Source organism: Pteropus alecto, unplaced genomic scaffold, assembly GCF_000325575.1.
Source record: "Pteropus alecto unplaced genomic scaffold, ASM32557v1 scaffold79, whole genome shotgun sequence".
In the NCBI taxonomy this organism is placed as follows: Eukaryota; Metazoa; Chordata; class Mammalia; order Chiroptera; family Pteropodidae; genus Pteropus; species Pteropus alecto.
This window is the reverse complement of record NW_006494612.1, coordinates 12,070,922-12,092,368: the sequence shown is the minus strand read 5'-3', so window position 1 is coordinate 12,092,368 and position 21,447 is coordinate 12,070,922. Positions and strand designations below refer to the sequence as shown.

At 34.2% G+C, this 21,447-nt stretch overlaps 1 protein-coding gene across 2 annotated transcripts in view; it reads left to right on the top strand.

Annotated features, from left to right (window-relative positions):
- The window catches only part of MAN1A1 (mannosidase alpha class 1A member 1), a 142,735-nt gene that overhangs the window by 75,796 nt on the left and 45,492 nt on the right, over positions 1-21,447 (top strand). For both annotated transcript variants that reach the window (XM_025042462.1, XM_006926129.3), the window contains one exon: positions 6,576-6,670. In XM_025042462.1, coding sequence (XP_024898230.1) covers positions 6,576-6,670 — 95 coding nt within the window. The remainder of the gene's footprint in view (positions 1-6,575; positions 6,671-21,447) is intronic.

Sequence of the window (21,447 nt, the reverse complement as noted above, 5' to 3'; positions counted from 1 at the left end):
AGGTAATTTCTCTTGAGTTCTAAGATGCAAAGGTATATTTCTCCATTTTGTAGATGAGGAAACGGAGCTTAAAAGAGGTTGAACAGCTTGCCTGGGTGGCATAAACATAAGACAAAAATAACACTGCTGCCATATTTTCTGATCAGCAGCATCACTGTTTGATAACTTAAAATGTCCATCTATCAGCTAACATAAAATTATGAACTCTCTGCCTAAAGATACTTTAGAGCAGGGATACTCAACTGGGATGCACAGCAGGAGATGAGCAGCTGATGCGCAAGCAAATCTTCATCTGTGTTTGTAGTAGCTGCTCCTCAGCGCTAGCATCACCACCTCAGCTCCACCTCAGAACATCAGGCATTAGATTCTAAAAGGAACACTGGTTCCTGGTGCCAAAGAGTTTGGGAGCCGCAGCTTTAGAGGTATCAATGTATAACATATGATAAAGGAGAGTTATGCAGAAATCCAAAACCACCAGTTGAATAGGATTACATACATAACCGGGTAAGGTTTACATTTACTTAGAATGAAAAAGGAGTAGCTTACATTTTGAATTTTTTTTCGAAAAAGCAAACAAAACCTATGTAGACATAGGTATGTAGTTTACTTTGTAAATTTGCAAACTGTTACTGCTAAATAATATACAAATTCATTGCTTTTTTTATACCTATAGAGTTAATAGTTCAAATTTAGTTATCCGACACAAAAAGAGCACACAAGCTGAAGCTCATTCTCCTCACCATAAGATAGACAAAGAGACATTTGACTTATCCTTGGGCCCTGGTACAGGCCCTTTTCAGTGCATGTTTACAGAATTAGTCAGCAACTTAGAAGGAGAGCAAATATACTATAACAGTGAAAAAATCTTCATTATAATGAACTAATAGCTACTAACAGAAGGAAACAATAGGATCATAGAATGCAGAAATGAAAGTTCAGCAGTTTTTGGACAATTTAGTGTATGGACAAAAATTCTAACATCCTTCGATTATTCCTGAGGGAACCATTATCTTATAGCAATGATGATGATAACTACCACTATTGCTCTTTAAAAATAGTTGTACAGTTTATCACATTTAATCATCATGTGATGTGAGAGAATGATTTCCTATTCACACATTTAGAAATGGAGGCACAAAAGGAGTTAAGTGAATCCTCAAGATCATACAACCCAGACAGCCGATGACAGGGGACTAGATCTCCTAGCCCCAACTCAGTGGCGGATGCTGAGTCACCAAGACAGATCCCTGCACATTTCACTAAATCAAAAGAACAGATAAACATGTTTTTAAAATCGATGCAAAGAAAGTTGAAGTATAAATATTCCGATGCTCTTTAGAAGTGAGATTGTGTATCTGGAAAAATTCGCCAGCATAGAATGCCTCATAACTCAAAAATGCCAGAGAATCACAATATACTTGCACAGATGAAGCTGTCATTTTCTTCCTCTTCTCTCTCTATTGAACAAAGGTTTCCAAGCCTGGATTTTGTCTATTTCAAATGATCTGCAATGTTTTCCTGCACATATAATAGTTAACAGAACTGTCCCTATTTTAACACTACATCGCATATTAACAACCTCTATGTGGTGGATTCCACAAATTATGTTAGAAATCAGAAGCCAATAGGGTACATGCTTTCATAATTCCTGTCTCTTTAGCAGGACTTACAGGTTTTTTAAAAAGATGTGTTCTTGTGTGTGTGAAATGTGTGTTCAGAAACTATTTGTCTTATTTATCTAATATTAAATATTAACAATGTGCCGCATGTTTTTCAAAGCATCATGTCAGTAACTTGCCCATTTTTTAAACCTAAACAGGTAAAATGAGCAGCTCAACAACCCATCTCTAAGCACTGTATAACGGTTTGGGCTATCCTGCTGTATTTATTGTTCTTTGGCTGATTCTTTAAGAGTTAGAACACCTAAGATAACACAATGTGCGAACACCTAAGGATAATTCTAAGCAAAGGAGCTATATAGCCTTTGGTTTTCTTCTCCTCTTCAGTGCGTTTTTAACTTCTATATTGAATATATATATTGAATGTTAGAAGAGGGACATATAACTTTCTATCTTCATACTATATTTTTTTCCCAGTTTTCCCCTCTGTGCCATTTGTGTCTACAACAAACATGTACTTTCTTTTTGAGGAAACATTTTTTTTAAAGGACTCTAATTATTTGTCAAGGTATTTCCTCTGTCAGACAACCAGTATAATGTTTCTTGGTGTTGTCTTTTATGTACCTTTCTTTGCCCTTAACTAATGAGAAGCGAAGCGGCCCATCTTCATTATGGCAAAGCTAGTAAGTAGCAGGCCCTGAACTAGAACTCAGGCCTCCTGATCCTCTGTTCAGTGTGTCTGTTACCAGGCCACCTTGACTCTGGCTTATGCTTAGGGAAAATACAGAACTAGTTCCTGGAGTAGGTAGCATTGGTTGCTACCCACATGGATACTGGTAATGTCTACCTTGAATAACAGCCTGAAATTTTCCCCACTATTTCTCTCCATTTTTTATCTTGCCTTTGAACTTTATAAAAATTTCTGCACTCAGGAGCTAGGGGATGAAATCAGAGCCCTCAGGAAAAAATCAGTGTCAGAATGCAACTTTATTCATTCATTTATCAACATTTATTTATTTTGACTAGGGGATAGTATAAAAAGCAAACTTTAAAAAAATCTTTTTCACTAGCTATTAATTTTTTCATGAGAGTAAATATCTTTAAAAGCTAGCTAAGTCTAAAATGCCTATTCACTAGAGCTTTCTATATCTAAATTTTTTAATTACAAGTTTTTTCTTGCTCTTAAACTTTGTGCTTTCATATATTAGAAACTCAAGGCTAAGGTATAATTATAGTGATCCTTCTTGGTTCTGAGCCATAGTTACTGGCTGGTTAGCATGAGTATCCTTTATATTTTGAATAAACAAGTTGGAGAGACTTTAGTGCTTTAATTTTTCAGGAAAGCGAAAAACACTCTTCATCTACCTGCCTAAAGGCTAAAAACAATTGTACTGAATCACAGAGAAGAAAATCAAAACAATTGCAAAAGTATTCATCTAATTAAACTTATAAACTTAAAAAATGAAGTTTATAATGCAGTTTGTCAAACACGAGAAATAATTACTTTAATTTTAAAAAACTTAAGATTTTGGTTTTGATCAAATAGAGAAAATGGGAAAATTAGAAACGCAGTGAAAGAAAGATATATGCGCGCACGCACACACACACACACGCACACACACACGCACACACACACACGGGACCCACAGGAGAAAGTCCCTCTGAATCAAAAGAATTACATGTATCTGAATTGGCATGAAGCTTGCATTCACGTGACTGTAGTTGTCATCAGATCATCCCATATCAGAGCACTTATCTGGGAAACAGGGCCTCCCTGAACCTTAGTTTCCTCATCTGTATACCAAGATTATGGAACTCGGTAACCTTTGACGGTCGGCTATAAGTCTCTGCTGGATTAACTATTTTATGTGTCTTTATTTGAATATTTAAACATTTAGAGGTTCTACTCTAAACTGAAAAGCCAGAGTAGCTCAATAAGTATTTATTGGTTGAATAATTAAATTTGGTCCTTATTATGTGTTTTAATCAACTCAGCTAACAATATGTGGGTTATTTCAGTTATTTTTCAGCCAAAAATATTTTTCACATAGATGACATCTTGTGCTGAAAGCTTTTCTGTAGCAAAAATGAGTAAGAAGTAAACTCTGCTTTTACTAATGGGGAATTAGTGTTTGATCTTTTAACAGTGAAGTTTTCAGCATGAGCATTGCAAGAAAGGCTTTGATATTAATTGTGCACTTCAAACTGAAGCATGTCTGAACTGAAACTGGGTATTTCCAGAGCTGTCTGTTCTTATTCATTTCTTCTTTCCTTACTCTTTGCTCTGGCATGTAAATATTCTTGTACAGTTCTTCAAGGATCTGCAAACTAGAGAGGCAAAGAGAGCCATATATCTTGTTTACAGCCTTGTCTAATCCTATGTGCAAGAGTAAAATAAAAAGATAAATGTTTTTATTTGACGGATCTAAAATCTGAAGTTTTTTTAAACATTGATCGAAAACAGCAATGAGACTATGATGATGTTACGTAAGTGTAATGAAAAGATACAGTTTTAGTGTAATTATTTTGAAATTTTTAACTTTAGACCATAAATGTTTTTATCTAAACCTATTTGTGAGTTTTGCGCTTGAAAGATTATTTTAGAAGCTATTTCATTATATTTTACCACCCTTCTTTCAGCACATTATATTAGTTTTGATTTTTGCTATGAATCTCTATAATGCAGAATCTTTTTGAAGAGTCCTCTTGGCTCACAAGATGTTTGCCCATCCTGATTGGAGAGAGTTGCACAGAAATCCTATTTAATTTTAATGGTCTTTTTTTTTTTTTAAGAAAATGTCTTCTATTATTAGCATAGATTATATTTTATTAACTGTCATTTTTTATCTTGCCCTTTTAACTTTATAAAAATTCTCTCCTCCAAATATAAGTGCCAACAAACTTGGAAACTAAGATTGGCTAAGAATCAGGTGCCACATTAACACTTTATAAAACGTGGTAATAATTTCACTTTTTTGTCAGTCTCATTTTTGTACTGGCTCTGTGACTTCTGACTACTACTTTTCCAACGATAGATAAAAAGCAGAAATTATCATCCCTGCTCTCTCATTTCATTGGGGAAATTGAGAACCAGAAAAGTTAAGTGCCTGGTCCAGGCCTCCCACTGAAGCCGGAGTAAAGCCAATCCTAGCACCCACATGCTGGCCTTGAGTCTTGTGCTTTCTCTATCTTGCCTACCCATTTGAAGGAGCACTGAAGTACCACTTAGAGTACTTTCTGCGATCATTTGCTTTTCAGCACATTATCCAAGATGTGCTAGTTAAAACTTAACTGCCCTTTAGAATGATTGATGACATTTCTGCTTCATTCTTTTAACAATATTAATTTTATAAGCTAGTTTCGAATTTTATTACATTCTCACCATTTAGGTAGAAAGATGTTCTCTTTGAGAATCTGAATTCGTCTTCACATCTAGGAGGAGTAACAAATCAAGCATAAAAATTAGAACAGATTCAGGCTCACATATAATTTTATTTAAATCTTCAATAGGTTAACTAGTGTTTTCATTCAAAACTATTTTGTAATTGTGCCCAAGATTGAGATTCTAGAATACTTGTCCTAGTTTCCTGCAGACTATAGAAACCAGAGGAATAGGATGGAGCATTTTGCAAACACTAGAATGTCAGTGGTTTCTCATTACAGTGCCCTGGTATGTTTATTAATCTTGGATTGATTTATCCATTTATTAAGTGAACATTTATTCATCCAATTATTAAATGAACATTTACCACTTACTTTGCTGGATACTAGGTGTATATATACTAGTGAACAAGACAAAGTCCATGCCCTCAGGAAGCTTATGTCTGGTAGGGTCGTCAAACAATAAACAAATAAGCAAATAAGATAATTAGGATGTGATAAATAGTGGGATGGAAATTCTTTTAAAAAAAAAGATGATATGATAAATAGTAAATGAGAGTGGCCAACTTTATGTGGGGTTGTTAAGAAAGACTTCTCTAAAAAAGAGAAATTTAAAGAGATTCCTGAAGTTGATAATGACCAGGCATGCAAAGAGCTAGAGAAAGAGCATTGCAGCCAGAGGAATCAGCAAAGGCAAAAACCTTGAGACAGGAAGCACCACTGTTTCCTGTTAACTGAGAATATAAATATCTTCCTACCCGCTACTCACAGATACAGATCTCTAGACGTTTCCTTTTGTCACTCTCTTTTATCTCCAAGTAATTTTCTTTTCTTTCTAAAGGTAGAGAAAAAGGCCTCCATTTCTCCATCATTGCCTATTATACATATTCACCCAGATTAAGTAATTTTGTATTTAAACTCCTAGATGATTTTGATCTCCAACTCTCATTTGGTCTGTGTTCTAGATATTTATGTGCATATATTTTCTTCTTTACAACAGTCTGGGTAGAATCGGTACCTAATTTAACTTTGCATCTTTTGTATCAGCTACACTTAGCATTAGAGGAAATTAAAACTATAAAGAGCTAAGACATATCAATTACCTGTAATAATATGTCTTTTTAAAACTTCTCCTTTTTCTGTGCCCTAGTAAATAAGTGAAGAGAGAATAGGACCAGATCTGATTTTCAATCCAAGACTTATTCACCGACAACAGTAGTTCTTCCCCTGGCTTGCACACTGGAATCCCCTGACATCACCCGTGATGTTTTAAAATATTCTCATCTGAAAGTTCCAAACCATAGAAATTAGAATTTCAGGAGTGTGACCCAGACATGAGCATTATTTAAATTTCCCCATGTGGTTCTAATGTATAACCATGATTGGTAATAAATGCCCCACAGCACCATGACCCCTGGACCATTCTCACTTTCCTAGGTAATTTTATTAATTTGAGAAACTTTTTTTTTCATGTATAAAAAATTTTAAAGTAGAGAAGTGTTAACTGTGAGATAGTAGTATAATACATTTTGTTTTGTTTACAATAGTAGCTTACTTAACTGTTTAACTTTTCAGATATTTCGAAAGAAAGCAGTGGAACTTGGGGTAAAATTGCTACCTGCATTTCATACTCCTTCTGGAATACCTTGGGCATTGCTGAATATTAAAAGGTAAAACTCTTCATTTCTGACAACATGTTTTAAGTTGTAATATTGGAGATTGTAATCTAACAAATAGACACTGGATGGATAATTATTTGAATGACGTCGGTGACTGCCACCATGGGGAGTTTTAGCCTCTCTCCTTATGTTGGAAGTTTTCAGTTTTTCAGTGTTCCATGGCCTTAAACGTGTCCCTGTCATCGGATAACATGACCCCAATAGCATCATCTAAGCCAGACGTGATTTGAAGTTTTCACTATTTCATGGTGATGTTGCATCAGTGAAAAACTGTCTTCTCCCTAGATTCCAAAAGCATCCATTATCTTTAAAATTGTCATCAAAGCATTTCAGAGATAAAACACTTGGACTCATCAGATTTCCCATGCAATGAGCTGGTATAGCTGAGATTTGGGAGCGTCTGAGGCTGCCCTACCCCCACTACAAGGCGGGAAGGGAACTGCTCCACTGACCCAGATCAAACCAACTGTCTCACCCCATTTGGGTGGAGAACTCCGGTGTAACAAGTCCATAGGAATGTGGCCCCAAGAAAAACCTGGGCTGAACACACTTTCTGGTATTCTCCTAGGGAATAGTTTGAATGAATTTTCATGATAGCTTGAACATTTTGTTAATAAACAATTTTATCTTAAGCTTCCTTCTTAACTCCCTCCTCATAAGTAATTAATTGCATATATGCCTGTTGGTGATGGTGGTGGTAGTGGTGATGATGATGTTGATGACGATGATGATGACAGGTATTTAACATCATAAAATAGGAAGCTTTGTTCTAGACACTTTACACATATTACCACATTTAATTCTCACAACCCTCAGTAAGGTCAGTACTGTTGTTATCTTCATTTTACTAATAAGGAACTCGAGTCACAGACAGATTAAGTCATTTGCCTAATGTCATACTGTATGTAAATGGTAGAACTAGAATATGTACTTAGACGTTTATCCACACACTGATGCACAGGCATTGATTAACCAGCTTTCTTGTTTTAGAAATGTCAAGAGGATGTACAGGGTGGTTGGGCAAGATTAATACACGTTTCTTCATTATTTTAGTCACATTCTTTTCTAAAATTAATTATAAAAAATCATCAGTTAAATGTCATGTATTATTTTCATTTGTATGTTATATATGTATACTTTAAATTCCTCCTGTATCTGTCTATAATTGTGTGTGCATACGTGTGTGTGTGTGTGTGCGTGTGTGTGTGCGCGCGCGCACGCGCTCGCACTTGGGGCAGGGGGCAGGGGTGCTAAGGCAATGAGATGGGGACTAGCCACACTGCTGGTCCATGTGAATTGAGGTAGTTCTATATTGTATAATGTGATATCTCAGAATCTGTTTTCTCCTTTAGGGGTCCTAAGGCTTTCTCTGTGTGCTTGAAGATCATAGTATATGCTGCAGGTCTTAATGCAGATATGGATTAGAGCTCAGTTTGGAGGCTGCGTGGCATTTGTTTGAGTTTTTTATTTGACTCATGTAGACCCACCTATATTACCTTCCATATCTTCATACTTTGTATTCATAGAAACTGACCTAGAAACTCCTCTGTTACCTGAAGTAAGATCTGGTTACAAAAACACTGTGTACATTTAACATATTTTTCCCCTACCTACCCTTTGAGAAAAATGATGCAGGCAGAATAATACATTGAGCTAATTGGTTATCGAGAGACTTGGGTCTAGGTATTTTACAGCTAGTGTAGGTTTGTCTTTAGAGCAATCATTTCAACTCTCCAGGCTTATTTGTAAACTGGAAGTTAAGCCATTTCAATAGTTCTTTTGTGAACATTTTCAAGTTCACAGGCCACTTCAAAATTGTTGAAACATGACTCTCTCCTCATAAAATGTGTATTTCTGAGCACACATATTTTCACAGAGTTTCCAAAAGTTAACAGTGCCATAAGAGCCCACCTAGGACCTAAGGACCCCTGGTTTAAAATACTGTAGCAAGGAGCTAGTTCTTATTGCTTGCTGGCAGGTAATGAAATTAGATAAAGGCCTACTAAAACTAATAGAGAGAGGTGTAGGCCTACATCTTGCAAAAATTCAGTCAGTTATAATAAGGTGCTGATATCATTTAATTAGTTGTAGCCTCTCTAGAAATAAGGATAAGAAATTAGATTATTTTAAAGCATACTTTACTTAGTGTTTTTTTCTAACAGGCAAGAGGATTTCTCCTTAGTTAAATCTGTCCTTAGTGTACAGAGGAGATATTCATTGACACCTAAATGAATACTTCTAAAAGCTATTAAATACTGAATCTTCTGTTATCTTTCATATCTATGCTTCTTGAAAATTCATTAACTAAGGCATTCAGATTTTTTATAAAACCTTATTTTGCATTTACAGTATTTCATAGGGAAGTTTTTGTTTACTTTCAAAGATTATAGGATAATTGTATATGGTAAAAAAATAATTGCCATTTTATTTATATATTCGCTAATGTTTTCAAATTAAGCTAAAGGAAATTAGAAGACTATCTGACAGGTAATAGAAAAAATTTTAATGTCTTCCTGGAATTCTGTATGAATTTTTTATTATATATTTTATCCATTCTCAATTCCACTTAACTAAATAGCAGTGACTTACCAAAATTTATATAATAAGCCTTGGCAAATTAATAGTAATATCAATCTGCTGAAATTCCTCCTATCCCTTTGCCCAGTCAGGTACACTCACTCATCAAATCCACTCTCCTTCCAGCTGTGAAGCTAATTTGTCATCTTAAAGAATTTCTTCTAGAAAAGAAAATATTTCATATTTATCTGCAAAAATTACATTTCAGAATACACTGTTGATGTCAACCTGTACATATATGCTATTTCATATGAATCTGTATATTTTGACAGTATGTGTTAGGGGATAAAGGACAGCTGTCATGAAGCTTCTTTTCTAGTTTTTGAAGACTGTCACCAGTAGAAGATTCAAAGGAGAGAGGGAAATGTATGTCTGGCACAATCATATTTTCTTAATTACCTTCTCAGAATAAAGGAGTGTCTGTAGAAGGATCCCAAAGATTAAAAAAAAAAAAAACCTGCTTGAGAATACTTTTTAGAATAGCTATGTGTTCACTGGTGGCTGGCTTTGAAATTCTTGGCAATAATTATGATGGGAGAGGCACAGAATATGCTGTCTGTAATATAATTCTGCTTTTCTCTCTCAATTTTGAAAATAGTTATGGATGCTGCTCTTTGCACACACCTGTATGTTAACAAAAAAGGTGAACTTATTGGTATTATCTGTTCACATCCCTCTCATATTCAGGTTATTGTCTAAAGATAATTGATTTATCTTTTCTTTTAAATAAGTAAAATAAATAAGCAAGCAAGCAAGCAAGCAAGCAGACAAGCAAACAAGCAAACAAGCAAGCAAGCCAGCTTGCCTTTATTTGAGTTCCTACTCTGATGAAGTTTCTATTCTAAGTCCTGGGAAGATTGTCTACTTCTCTCCACTTCATTTAAAAAGAAAACAGACATGGTCTTTCCCTCAGGGTATTCACGGCCTGGTTGGTAAAGTAGAATATATATTTTATATGTTATATTATATACTCACTCATGTAATTGACAAATGTAAGAGAGTCTGTGCCAAGGAGAGATAATAATTCACTGGATTGAATTTAAAGCAAGCAGTATTTTGAGTTGGGGAAGTTTATGCATTTGAAGCCAAAACACCAGTAAGCCAAATTGTATTTGAGTATTTGTGCAAACTGAGACTAGCAGAGAACCTAAATAATTTACTCATATTCTACATTAGGAATTCTGTCCCAAAAGCTGTTCAGAAAAAAAAAAAGGTATTATAATTATCTTTTCTTCCACATCTGTAAAAAAATTCTTAATTCAAGAGCTGCTATATTAAGTTGTAAATTAATCAGAATTGTGGTTTAATAGCAAGTGATAATTTGATTGAACAAATGCCTAGGTGTTATACACAGTACCTGATTAGGTTAACATGCTTGCTTCACCAATATAATAGTAGAATGGAAATGCATAACTTAACACCTCTGCTGAAAGAAAACCATTGCCTTTTTAACAGATTAGACTTTGGTAGAACTCAATTTCTCTAATGTGAACATGTCAAAATTTGATGTCTGATCTTGTTATTGCGAGTAGCAAAAGGCCTTATGCATTTTTTTCCTTCAACATAAAGAAGAAAAATCACCTCTGTGGTTTATAAAATCAAGTGTTTCACCATTTCCATATTTATAGTGATAACTTATTAGATTTTGGTCTTTCTAAAGTGTGTTCTTAATTTTAAAAATATAGTTACTGTTCCCATTATTTACTTCCATCACAAAGAATAGTCTGGGCATTCCTAATAATTATTCTGTCTTTCTTGATAAATAGGTTAGTCTTATCTATATACTATTTTATCACTTGTTTCTCATTGTGGATTTTTCTGAATCAGTATTTTCCTGGTGGTTATATTAGGTTACAGGAACTGTCTACAGTGTGTGCTTTTATTGCACACATTGTGGAGTGTTTAGGGAAATGACTGATCTGCATTCCAGGTCTCATTAGTCAGCAAGGTGATGAATGAGGCACAACTCCCTCACCTGTTTTTATTTCCTGCTATGTAAAGTTTTTTTCACTGACTATGTTAATTATCCAACACAAATGCATACTATATCATTAGTTACATTGCAGTTTATATTATTATAGTTAAATTGCAAATTGCTTTACTTTAACTGAAATAGGGCCTTAATTAAGAATAGTACATAACCTAATGTTTTCTAAGAGTGAACGATTACCTTGTGTGAAACATATGGTGTGTATATTGTAACAAAAGGTAATAGCCCCTTTTTGAATTTCTTAATACTTTGATGGTATAAAATGCTTAAATATTAAATTATAGTTGGTTAGTTTTAATAGACACAAAGTATGAAAAACAATGTAATTAGGTTAAATATTGAAAGAATATTTTCCTTTTATTTCCATGTGATTTTACTTGACAGATGAAATATAAATTCCTGATCATTAAATTTGCTAACCATTTTATAAAGTATCTTGTTTCAGATTTGAAAGAAGTGTATGTTTTAAAATTAAGCAAAATATAATTCCATATCTTAACATCATAAGAATAATGTAAAAAGTATCAAGAAACAAATTTTCTGAATATAAGCAGATCAAAGTTATTTAATTGCTAATATCCTAAGAGGTAAAATAGCCCTTAGTTACCCTAAAAAATGTTCTGTAGCAGCAATATAGCCTGAATATAAAATCAGAACTGCCTCTTAATAGTTTTATCTTTTATTACATGTTATGAATCTGTTAAGAATTCAAAGATAAGTTCTGCAAACTTAAGAAAAGTAAAAAGAAAAGTTACAGTCTTACCAAGTATTTTAAGCTTACCTGCTTTATGTTTTTTATTTTTTCTGATTGAATATTTTATAATGGGTTTCCCTTTCTTATCTATTTTAATTCATTTGGCTATTTATGCTCTTTTGTAAAGAGTAATAACCATGCTTTAAGGTTTTAATATTGACATGCACAAAGTTATTAATATTAGACATTAGAATATTATTACCATAATTAAAGCTGCTATTTATTACCATTGTCAATATGGCTTTTGGCTTTGGATAATTCACATAACTGAATTTGCCTTTTCATAAGTAAAATTAAAATAACAATAATGTTATCTGTCCTGATGATCTTATAAGGCTTTTGTGGAAATCTAATGAGCTAATATCTAAAAGATTAATCATTGTAAAGTGTATAAAGTAAATGTAAATTGGAATGATTATTAACTTATGGTCTTGTTCTCAATTTTTGTTATAGAATATGGTATACGATAAAATAGTATACAGCCAAAACTAACTTGGTTCTGATGTCTTTTTATAGTAATCTTCAGTTTTTAAGCTACTCAGGGCTTCTAACTCATTCTCAAGCTCAAGTCTCATTTTCTTAGGTCAGGAAGGGAGATGGTATTGGTAGAAGTAGCTGGAAATATGGAGAGAACATCTCCATGTAGTCCAGAGTAGCTGTGGCTTCCTAGTCAAACATTTATTACATTTTCAATTATTTTGGAATCAATCTATAGAGTCAAAACAATTTCCTCCCTCAAATTATACTTATTGTTGAATTATCTCCTCTAGAAATAAAAACTGTTTAATCCATAAGATTTAAGGAGAGTGTGAGGCAATAAAATGCAATGTTCTTTCCCCAAGTCACGCATACTAGCTAGTGCTTACTTAATATGATACAACTTAGTCTATGAAAGGTATGTGTATTCTTGCTATAAACATCCTCATTTTATTACCAGTTCCTAGGCTGTCCTACTTCTATTAAGGGTCTGACTTCTGTGGTTACTTAGTTTCTATCAGTGATGCTCACCCTTCCCAGTCTGTTTCAATTGGTTTGAAGTAAGGTCCTGGTATTATTTGAAGTCTCTTCAGGGCGTTCTAATATTCAACTGAGGTTGAGAATCCCTGCTTTATGTACCTAGTATTTATATCTTGACGATAGCTCCATTTCTCTTCTCTGTTACCCTTGAAAACTTTTCTCTGCCAATTCATCGTTAACTTATTGAAATATAGAACATTAGAAAATTGGCTTGAAAATACCCAGCTTTAGTAGAACAGTGGTTCCAAAACTTTAGAGTATATGAGAATTGCCTGGAGGTCTTATTAAAACACAAATTACTGGGCCCCACCCACAGAGTTTTGGACTTAAAAAGGATTTTGATAAGGCTTGAGAATTTGCATTTCAAACCGAATCCAGGCTGATGGAGAGGCTGATGCTGCTGGTCCAAGGACTACACTTTCAGACTATTATAATACGAGAAATGACTGAGCCATTATAGCTGTTCAGGTTCTTAAATCTTGCAGATGCTCAGTGAGGCAACCAAACCCAAATATCCATGAAAAGGGAGAGTGTTATTTCTCTGATTAATTTACTTTTGTTACCCAACGTTTTCACTTAACTCTAAGCAGTTAATTAATATTGCTTCTTCTGGAAAGCAGCTAATTCCAGACACTAAATACCCAAAAAGAGTTTACAATGTCCTTTTCACCCTTGCATTATTATTATTTTTTAATTCAATAAGAGTAGAACTTGAACTTTGGGACATTTTAACACAGAGAGAGAAAAAAGGGCATTTTTAATTAAGGACTTAAGGGTAACTGTTTAAAAGGAGAGCCATTTTCACAAAGCCATTCTTGTGGCTTCAGGCAAAGTGACTTTATTAGAAGCAGCTGGTGCCCTAGCCCTGTACCTGAGGGCCAAAGAAAAGAGGAAGCGATTATCTTCCTACCAGAGCAGAGAGAACCTAAGCTTCTTCTGGATCATTTAATCTTCTCACCAAGCTTCAGATCTCTCTTTCTATGCCAGGCATGCAATAGCCTGATGAAACTAAAAGCATTTATTTATTACAAGTGGACAAAAAGGGTGGCAACAATTTAAATGTACTTTGTATATAGCCTTCTCTGTTAAGACTCAAGGAACAAACAATTCTGAACAAAGGATGCTTTGCTGTTTCTTAGTCCAGTATTGTGAGACAGTAAGAGTTTGAAGAGCCCATGGATGCCTGAACTGTTCCCTATCTTCCCACTCCCCTGGTCATAATTTAAGTTAATGCCCTGGTAAATGGGTTTTTTCGGGTTCTTTTAATCCTGGGAGGATGGAACAGACCATAGCTGTCTTTGAACACAGACTCTAGCAGTCAGTACTTCACCACACCACCCCTCCCTCTTTCTTCACAAATTCCTATTTGCCACAGACCACTTCTACTAGTGCTGCTGCTAGGGTGATGAAAAAAAAAATGATGTATGAATGAAATAAACTGGCTGATGTTTCACTCAACCATATATTAGATGTTGAAAAAACGCTGTTCTGTATTTCCATAAGGTTCTGCATTTTAAGGCTAAATTGCAGCATATAAATAATGAAAGTGCAAAAGTTTATCAAAGATTATGTCTAGACAATTTAAGGACAGTCTATCCCAAGAGAATTGTTTGCATCCCTTAAAAAATGACTTGTGGTATGCAGGAAGTCTGTTAGGGGGCCTTCCTCACTCTTCAGTTTTTGGTGGCTAGCCTTGGTACAAGACTCATGAGACCGGATTGTTAACTATGACCACTGCTTTCCCCACAGCACTCCCATGGTTTAGGCAGTTAACTCACCGTGAAAATTTTGTTTAAGGACAATTATAGTTATTTGAATGCGACAAACTCAAAGTGGCTTTCATCTCAGGTTTTTCAAGTGCACAGAACTAGTGTTTTACAAATTCAGCTTTGTTCACACTATTCACACAATTGGTGACAAATCAGCCTTGGCAATTTGAAATGTATTCTGTGTATAGAACTTAGATTAAGAACAAGTCAGAACACATAATTCATACAGTGCTTTTACAGGTCAGCAGTGGAATAATCTTTTCAAGGAACTTGCTGTCCCAGGTTTTTAATGAAACAGCAATCAATTTTCCTGTGATTAATCTCAAGACTGGGCTTATTTTGTTAGTGTAGGGCAAACCTTTTAAATATCTAATTAATAAAGTTCAATTTAAAAGTTTATGAAATCATTTGAATGAGTGTTTGAAAATCAGCCTGGAATCAAGGCATTTTCTCAGCCCTTGTAATTGTTATTCTATGTAAATGTTCAACTAGCTACATTGAATCTTTGAATGGGAATGGGAAGGTCAATATAAAATATTTATACTACAGGCAATAATTTTTAGGGACCTCACAATCTCAGTGGGTACATTAACCACTCTATGTTTCCTACTTATGCAGTAATAGCTATAGTTGATCTGTTTTGAAAAATGGGGTGAACAATAATTGATTGCAGTCTCTTTTATTAACTGGAAAAAGAAAAGTGATGGAGCAATAGTAAGAATTAATTGTAATTTATTAATCTGGAAATTAATGTGCAGCTGGGCATGAATACAGGCAGTGCAATTTGGTGATTTAGCAATCACGACAAATTATCTTCATCTGTAAGGTGGAGTGTTGCTGGCTTTTCTTTATTTGATTTTTAGTAACAGACTCAGTTTCAGGAAGACTTTATATGAATGCTTATGTTGCCCCTTTATCCTGGAAATGTCAATGGAGTTTAGCACTATTAATTAAATCTCGCTTTCCTCCTTTGTCATGTCATGCTATAGTTTTTATAGAACATTTATATAAAACAGTGATTACTGGTAATTGACCTGCATATGTTGAATAATCTTAAGATGCTACTGAGAGTTTAATGTACCTTGTAAATCGAGAGGCTTCCAATTAAATCGGGTTCTTAAGATAATCACTTTCAAAACTAATCAAGTAATAGGACATTAGTAAAGCTCTTATTGACTTAATTGTGACAAATTAATAAACAGACCCAGTGCAATTACTATAATGGCTTTATTAGTGAACAGTTTTCCAAAATTTAAGCATAAATCTATTCTACCCCCCAGAAGTACAATAAAAATTCCGTAAGTCATTTTAAGATGGATATCATTTCTAATAGTTATATGTGAGTACATTGTACAAATAGCTTGGATTTTTTGTTCCTATTTAAATGTGATTACATTTATTTCAAAGGTCAGCGAATCTGTTTGCTAAGCTTTTAAAGCATATGATTTTATAAGAGATCTTCGTTATGCTTTGGTCAAAACTATTACACATTCTTGTGTTCTGTCATCTCTGCTTTTCTATGCATGTGCCCTTGGGTTGATGCCCTCTCTCCTCCGAGAGCTCTGGGATGTCCTGTTCCACACTCTCTGTCCCAAAGAGCTGTCAGCATACTGCCTCTTTATACCAGCTTGGCACTCTACAAAATGGACCTTGGAAAACAAATGAATTATGAATTACAGATTTGCAATAATTTTTTAATGTCTGATATTGCCAATTCCTATAACTTTGCTAATTATGTTTAAGAAAGGACAAGAATATAAGTCAAGCTTCCACTACTTAAAGTATATTTTGACAAATATATATATAAACACATCCAACTATGTATTTAAGATCTTGTGTTTTACTGAATATAAGTATAACTCTGTTAAAAATAATATATGATCACATATCTTCTTCCTCTAAGTTTTGTTTTCTCATTTTTTAAAAGTGAGATTAATAAATAGTGTCAGTTTTACAGGGATAATATTCATAACAAGACCTAGATATTCAAGAAATCTAGGGTCTTTATACGTAAAAGAGTGGATCACTGTGAAATTTCAGCATCCTGAAATCATGGTAGCCATCCCTACAACCTATGTTTAAGTTAGACCTTAGTAAGGAAGAATGGACTTTCAACTAAAGGTGTGTGTGTGTGTGCACGTGTGTGTGTGTGTGTTATGTATACACTCATCTGTAATTCTAGGAAGCCTCCCATGTGTTCAGTTTAGAACACATAGTCTTCCTCAAACAAGGGAAGCATTATAGAGTACTCATAGTAATTGTCATCATCTGGGACAACAAAAGGAAGTACACAATAGAACTGCCCAGCTGAAGAAGGGTTATTTTTAAATTATTGGAATACCCTTAAATAAGGACTGCAATAAGGACTAAAATTGTGGCAATTTCATTAATTATGAGGTATTTAAATTTACGGTTCTTGAATTTAACAGGAAAAATTAATGTTAACACTATATAAATGCAGCTCTTCTTGCCATTTATTTACATGCAATTACTGTAGCTAGTTGCATGATGGAATTTGCACCTCATAATTATATTAGGGCCATAAGCCTGTGGTTTTTAAACTCTTTTGCTCACTTATCAGTGAAATATTTTGAGCATTCATCCCAGAACATATATTCGTATTTACAAATTATATGTACATGCACCACTGTTTTAAACACTCAAAAATAAATTGGAAAAGAATAAGATATAAATGAGGAAATAAAATATTTTATTAAGAGCAGATGAATGATATTTATAGTGAGAGCAGTGTGATTCATATTTTTTTGTCTCAGTTTAATGCTTGTGATTAAATGAGTGATTCGAAGGTCTTGTTCTATGTTGTCTATTTCAAAACTTGGTTTTAACTCTGTCCAGGTGGAAAATATAGAAAGTTGTTTCGATGAGAGAAGTGTGGTACTGGCTGACTTTCCAAAAGCATGATCTTTGTTTTAAAACCCAGTCTTTACTTATGCAAAGGATATTATTGTAATTCTGCTCGAAAATTTAAATTTTTCCTGATATCATCATTTGTTCTTGCACACTTATAGAAAGATAGAAAATCTCTGGAACTCTTCCTTTGAAAGATTTTAAAGTAGGATACAAATTACCATTGTCAATACAAATATGAGTTTTAGAGGTGAACCTTTCACAAATATTTTCATAAGCATCCGATTTCAAAATGATCTTTCCTTAGAGTTTTTTTCAAATTTAGATTTTTTATTCATGTTGTCACCTTTTAGCTTCAAGTGGTAGATTAAATGTGTTGTTTTTTTCCTATTTCTTTTCTTCTTTTTAAATTATCTGGTAGGTAGCGTACTACTGACAATCACTTGTCCCAGAAAACAACAGCAAATAGGGACACATTTTTTGGTGAAATGTCAGCTCTTGATTAAATATTTTGCCTCAAGACAATCAGAAAATCTCTCTTGGGGCAAAATATTTTCATCATCACTCTGAACCTCTTTGCAAAATATTATAATATTGTAATTCTTCTACTGTGTAAAGGCCTTGGATTTTTGAACTAACCATATCAGTGACATTGTGTAGCTCATAAACTGCAATATGGTCGGTCCTCTGTATCTGCGGGTTCCACATGTGTGGATTCGACCAACCACAGAGCGAAAATATTAAAAAAATCAAATGTTACGTTGTTGCCGACGTGTGCTGTGTAGTTAGGCCTGTGATGGTTGCATCTGTACTAAAAATGTACAGACTTTATTTCTTGTCATTATTCTCTCAACAGTACCATATAGCAACTACTTACATAGCATTTATATTTTATTAGGTATATAAGTAATCTAGAGATGATTTAAATATACGGGAGGATGTACAAAGGTTATACGCAAATACTACTCCATTTTATATAAGGGACTTGAGCATTCCTAGGTTTTCGTATCGAAGGGAGGTCCTTGAACCAATTTCCTGTGAAGACTGAGAGGCGAAGACTATACACCAAAAGTCCCTGAGAGAAGAAGAGCAAGGAAAATCACATTGCTGATCTCTCATTGTTGTGTTGTAGTCCCTCAAAGGTTCTCTGACTGTCTTTTATATGAAACCTTTCACATAAGCACCAAGGGAGGAGAGTAGTGTATATCTAAATATTTAATTTAATAAAGCTTTTTTCTTACTTTTAAATAAAAAATTTAGAAATAGTAGCTTTGATAGTTTCTTCCTGCAGTCTAATTAAGAGTCTTACATTCTGCCTCAAAGGCTGCTGCCATAAACAATACATATCTAAATGTCACTTACCTTTATCAAGGCCAGACAAATGTCTTATCATTTGGCAGTTTATAATGGACATATTGTCTCATTATGTTATGTGAACTTTGATCCTTTTTAGATTACTCTTAAGAATATTTTTTAAATTGGTTTCAATGGAAGTTCTAAGTTAGTTTTAACCAGATCTAAATAGTATAAGACTAAATAATCTTGTGGCATATTCTCCTTTATTTGTATTAAGTTTCTCCACTTGAAAATGTGTCATTTATGGAAGTATGCCTGAAAAGATTTTTAATTAGATCAAGAGCTTTTCTTAGGTGAATTATTGGTTTTAATATGCAATAGGTCAGAGCGTACTTAAAGACATTGATCCTTAATGTTGATTTGATTAGCAATAAAATGGCTGAGTATGGCAGTCTATACTAGAAGAGTGATAGTTTAAAATGAACAACATATTTAGTATTAGAATTTGAAATCTTTACTATAAATTTGAAGGACTTTGAATTACAGAATTTACCAATCTGAGTTTCTGAGGCGTGTGACCAAGAGAGTGTTGATTTCATATTTATATTTGAGAAAGAAGTATCGAAAACTGAAAATTATAGAGTGAATATAAGCTTTAATAAAATAATCTATAAAAATAATAAATTTGCTTTTCGAGTTTTTCTAAAGACAGTAAAGCCTAGGTCTGTTTTCAAACTAAAGGTGCTACAAAATATATTGTTATTACATTGAACCTAAAGGAAAAGAATGTGAAGGGGAGGCTATGGGAAGCAAGAGAAAGTATGAGTGTACGAGCGATAGGTAGCCCGACAAGCTACGATATTAATGCCCTATGCTTCTACAATTCTCTGGAGTCTACAAAGGAGTTCTAAATATATGTATATTTTTAAAGTTTCATTAATTTGATTTAATCTAGTCTAGCACAGACATAAGTATCCAATTCTGTAATTCAAATTTTTAAAAATAGTTTGGAACCATCCGAACTAAAAGAAATAATTTTATGCTTTTAAATTTTCTGATACATAGTGAAAAGATAGAGGAAAAAAAACTGCCCTAATATTTCACTGCCACTATAGGCTAGCTCTGTTTGTCTTTTTGTACTATATTGATCATTAAGCACTTCCAGGTTATTATTTAGAAAATTTCAGTGGGTCTGGTAGAAATTCACATACCTCTCAGAAATAAATTTCACTAGTAACCCTAGGGTTTGATATATACAAAAACCTTTTGTTAAGTTCACTTTCACTAAGGATAAAAATAATGTCAACAAATACAATCACCTTTCTAAAGAGTTAAAATAGAAATATATATTCATACCATCTTTTTACCTGGATATAAGAGCTAGGATTATGCAAATCTTCCCTTCATCTTCTCTTCTAGAATAAAGAAACTGAATGCTTGTTTGTTAGAACCAATTTTTTCTTCCCACCATCTTAGTGACTTCTCTACTTCTATTCTTTCTCCTTATCTTTGTGGTGATGCAATCAAAATGTGAAACCGTATTCAATTAGAGTCTTAGTGAATTAGGAAGAACGAATACATTTGTGTGCAGTTCAGTCACTCATACTTTCTTTAGTACGTTGGCCCAGCCCTCAGCATAGTGAGAGAGGACTTTTGGCCTCTCCCGCCTTGTATTGACTCTTGAAGACATCGGTCCTTCTCTCTTCATCATCTACACAATCTGCTCATCAACATTTCACTCATCTTCCCCACTCTTTAGAGAGGTAAAGATATTTCCTGTGAGCCTCCTCTAATTTTTTTTTTTTTTAATCTGGGTATTCTGTTACGTTCTAAATTTGTACCTGAATCACCTCCCATTCTTTCCTCTTTTCCCAGAAAGGCGCATCTAAAGCCAACACTTGTGCTCTTGAACACACCCACTTGTCATTCTTCAGGCCCTCATCATCCCTTACGTCAGCCATAGCAATAACCTTTAATGGATTTTCCTGCTGCCAGTTTCCCAAGGCATTTTCCAAAGTTCCACACTGTTGAAATGTTTATAAAATTAAAATTTTATTAGGTCACTTCTTTGTATTTTCTCCTTTTTGTGGATATTCATTACCTTAACTATAAAATCAAAATCAGCCAGGCAAAAAGGTGCTCTGTAATTTATATTTCTGTTACACAAATCTCTACAATTTCTCGATTTTGTCATAGTTTCTCTTTCCTCCCTGTGCTTATATTATTTTTTCTGTCTGGAACAAGCTTCCTTTTCTCCCTTCCCCTTCAAGACACAGCATCTCCACTCCAAGGAGCTTTTTTCACGTCTACCTTCATCTGCAGTGCTCGGCATCCCCACTGCCCTGATGGAGTAGCCTTACTGGTCAGTATCCAGGCTGGGAATGCTCTTTAAGTGGCACATGAATGGCAAATCTCCAGGTCCTTCTTCAGGACACAGATGAAGGTGCCCAGAAAATGTTGGGAAACATTGTTACTTTTAAGCAAGCAGAAGCCTCTG